This window comes from Medicago truncatula, chromosome 1 (genome assembly GCF_003473485.1).
Source record: "Medicago truncatula cultivar Jemalong A17 chromosome 1, MtrunA17r5.0-ANR, whole genome shotgun sequence".
Classification (NCBI taxonomy): Eukaryota; Viridiplantae; Streptophyta; class Magnoliopsida; order Fabales; family Fabaceae; genus Medicago; species Medicago truncatula.
The window spans coordinates 31,876,310-31,880,659 of NC_053042.1; the positions used below are offsets into that span (position 1 = coordinate 31,876,310).

Consider the following 4,350-nt stretch of genomic DNA (forward strand, 5'->3'; position numbering starts at 1 on the left):
GTTGTAGATCCGATCATAATCATGTTCAATGTTTTGTTTGCTTCCGCTATTGATTATGATTATTAAACATGTTTTATGAAATCTGTTTTTATTAAGACCTAAATTTCTAACATAGAAATCTGAAGCGTGACCTTCGCTGTCCAATAACAGAAAACTGATAATAGATGGTCCAACATATGTTTGATAGACTTAGATACCATCTTAAAATTTAAGTTTGATCTAACTCAACTTTATAAAACTGATTTGTAAGTTGACGATTGTCCTCATTTATAACCATATATTCATACCATCTTTCCTCCAAGGTGGAACTCTTAACAAAATTCAACTCAAATATATTGTCAAAGATTTTGCCTTGGGTTTGGTATTTATGTACATATCGCAACACATCTTGAATTCAAAGACACAAATACACGAGATCCATATTCACAAAGAATGATCTTCAAAATTAATGATACTGGTGGCTGTTAAGACACCTTCCATTCAACACAAGCACAATGTACCACACTCTTGGTATAATTATTAATCTATATAATATGACTATACACTAACAGTAAGGACAGCAAATTAAATATTGCCACCCCTCTAAAGATAGATACATGTAAGTTTCTCACCGCGTTTTGAAAAAATAGAAATTGACCTATCAATAATAATCAATAAATAATATAAATAACAATGAATGCCATTGCCATGTGTAGGACCAAACTGTGACTACGCGTTAATCAACATTTTTCGTGTATTTTTCAGCATGTTGACAATATAAATACTCATACTCAGTGTGTGATTCTCCAACCTCAAAAACTTAGAAACTTTCAAGTTCAAGTAAAACAACTAATTAATATACTATCAACTATAATTATTAAAGATGGTTCTTTCTTTTGTTGGGAAGATACAAAAGGGTATTTCACACTTTGTACACAAAAGGCATGATTTCAGTGAAGAGTTAATGGCAGAAGATGTTAGGGAAGGATACTTTGCTGTTGTTGCAATGAAGGATGGAGAAACTAAAAGGTTTATCATTGGTTTAGAATACTTGAGTGATCCTGAATTCTTGGGACTACTAGATCAAGCTCAGGAAGAGTATGGTTTTATACAGAAAGGAGCTATTGCTGTCCCTTGTCTGCCTCAACAATTACAGAACATTCTAGATGGTCATAGATGACCATATAGAAGATAGCACTAAAGCTGAAGATACATGTTCATAACTTACGGCTGATTCATAGTTATAAACTTGAAATTGTATATGATACGATATAAATATGATGCTTCAATACATTGTTTGTCATTATTTTCTTATAACAATTCTTATGTCAATAATACTATTAAGTGTGAAAGATTTCTTCAAATTCATGAAAAGTGTTTTAGAGTAGTCACGACATTTTGTTTTGGCAACGTAAAACAAATTTATGTTACAGCTTAGAACTTGATCGCAAACATTTATTTGAAGATACAATACTCATAGCATTAGTTTAAAGCAGTCTTCATGATTTTATGTATTTTGAGAGACGCTCCTTTGTGTACCATATGTCTTGTACTTATTTTCGAACTTAAGTATATCTAAGCACTTTTTTTGTTACCAAGTTAGAAGTACGATGTTTCTACCACCGCTTAACAATGACTTTTCTAATCTTCCAACTTCACGCCACCAAATCTGAAACCGCATCCACCACCCTTAACCACTACCTTGGTTTCACCATATTTGTATTTTAAAACACTATACCACAAACTATTTTTCTTCTCAATCTCTACATCCATTTTACTGGTAAAGCAATGTTAAATGCCCTCCCCTTTATGTCAATGTTAAATGACACGATTATGATGGGTTCTCGCTTCTCTTAAGTGGGAGAACTTGCAAGCAATAAATGTCTGTTTGAGGGGTATCAGGTTTAAAAGTAAATTTTCATAAAAGTAGGTTGGTGGAAATAATCGTTCCCCAACCATGATTAGAAAGAAAATAAGAAGAAAAAAGCAATCATGTTGTTGAATTGTAAAATCAGTGAGATTTTGTTTATGTATCTGGATCTCCCCATTAGAGGTAATCCCAAAAGTAAAAAAACTTGAGAACGAATGGTGAATAATGTAAGGAGTGGATTATCATATAGAAATAGTAGAGATCTTTCAATGTGGTGTTATGTTCAACCATGTGATTGCTTCTTCTAACCATGATTGGAAAATGTTTATTCCCACCAACTAGTTTTGTTAAAATTTACTTTTAAACCCGTTACCAACTCAAACAATGTAATGTGGTCTTTATTCCATGCACATTCTCTTGCTTTTGAGAACCCATGTGTCATCAATGAATTGTATGAGACAATTGTTTGTGAACACCAACTTATACCCTTCAAAACTTCCTCCTAAATTTACTGTTTTAGTCATCATGACCTCGAACATTAAGCTACAATAAAAAAAGATAACGTGGTTGTGGATCACCTTGCCTCAATCTCCTCCCCGTTTCAAAATCTTTTGTTGGACTTTTGTTAACGAGAACTTATATTGTTAATGTGTACCAGCATTCATGAACCCATTTTTCACGAAAACACATTTTTTTTTGCATTATAAATTGTAAGTAGTTCCTGTCATGAAATTTGGGGTCTAACTCATCCTTACAAAACCGGCTTGTACGGTGAGGAGCGTCTCCTCTTTATAAACTTTTCTCAAGAATCCCATCTATCAGATGCGGGACTAAATCCCTCCAAGTGTTGGCCACTAAACACCCCCTCACGCTTCAGGCCACGCTTCAGCCCGGCCCAATGGGCCTGAAGCGTGGACGACACTGGAAGCCCAACGACAGACCCGATAGGCTCTGATACCATGACACGAATATTGAGGCATAGCTCATCCTTACAAAACCGGCTTGTACGGTGAGGAGTGCCTCCTCTTTATAAACTCTTCTCAAGAATCCTATCTATCTAATGCGGGACTAAATCCCTCCGAGTGTTGGCTGCTAACGCAACTGTTCGCACGATACTCTAATATCTCTTCCTCACTTCAGTACTCAATTGCAAGTTGCAGATATTCTTACTAAGGCTGTTCCGCGACCACGTCATCAGTTTCTTGCTAGCAAATTGATGCTCATTTACCGACCACATCAATTTGAGGGGGGTGTGAATAAGTAGTTGATTTGCTATCTTCATTATATTTATTAGTTTCTTCCTTGATATAATTATTTACTGTAATTACTTTGTATAGCCTTGTAACTCTATATATACACAAGGAATAACAATGAGAAAGGCATCAAAGCCAATATTTCTGACAGTTCCAATTTATTGAATCATAAGCCTTTCCAAAGTTAACTTTAACAAGGATGGTCGGTCTTATTCCAGGTTATGGTCTTCAAATCTTTGAATGCAATAAGAACTAAAAATCCCACCTATAAATATAAGTCAAAGATTTTACATTGGGTTTGGAATTTATAGTCCAAATCACATCTTGAATTCAAATACAACTAGGAGACTCCTTATTAACAAACAATAATTATCTTAAAATAAAATAAAAAACAAACTAGCAAAAGACATATTGGAGGACCGGCCAAACTCATTAAAAGACACATTCGAGGTCTAAACTCATTAAAGAAAGTTGCATTTAGAATGTTACTGTAATTTTGATAAATTTAATTACTATAGTAACAGTGTTAGATACATTCAAAGATCAAAATGACTCTAAAAATATATACTCGTGGCTGCTAAGGCACCTTCCATTCAACACAAGCACAATGTACCACACTCTTGAATATTATTTGTATGACTATACAGTAACAGTAGGGAGTAGGGACAACAAAATCTTGCCATGCCTCTAAAGATACAAGCAGCTTAGCGCGTATGGAAGGAAAAAATTGACTTATCAATCAATAATTTAGATAACAATGTCAATGAATTCCATATTGCCATGTCTATGGCTTCTACAACCACACGGTAACTACACATTCATAATTAATCAACAGATTTTTCTCATTATAAATACACATACTCAGTGTGTAGATTTTCCAAGCTCAAAAATTTAAAATTTTCAATTTCACAAAGACACCTAATTTTATCAACAGTAATCACAAAGATGGTTCTTTCTTTTGTTGGGAAGATACAAAAGGGTATTTCACACTTTGTACACAAAAGACATGATTTCAGTGAAGAGTTGGTACCAGAAGATGTTAGGGAAGGATACTTTGCTGTCGTTGCAATGAAAGATGGAGAAACCAAAAAGTTTATTATTGGGTTGGAGTACTTAAGTGATCCTGAGTTTTTGGGATTACTAGGTCAAGCACAGGAAGAGTATGGTTTCATACAGGAAGGAGCTATTGCTGTCCCTTGTAGGCCTCAAGAATTGCAGAACATTTTAGATGGTCAGAGATTACTATGA

General features: G+C 34.4%; 2 protein-coding genes across 2 annotated transcripts; both read left to right on the top strand.

The window, feature by feature from the left end:
* The first annotated feature begins 862 nt into the window (after window positions 1-862).
* On the top strand, window positions 863-1,159 carry LOC25483978 (auxin-responsive protein SAUR32). The gene has a single exon (XM_013612709.2). The coding sequence runs from the start codon at window positions 863-865 to the stop codon at window positions 1,157-1,159; it is 297 nt and encodes a 98-aa protein (XP_013468163.1).
* Window positions 1,160-4,047: 2,888 nt separating this feature from the next.
* On the top strand, window positions 4,048-4,350 carry LOC25483979 (auxin-responsive protein SAUR32). Its single transcript, XM_013612710.2, has one exon. It carries the CDS (start codon window positions 4,048-4,050, stop codon window positions 4,348-4,350), a length of 303 nt encoding a protein of 100 aa, XP_013468164.1.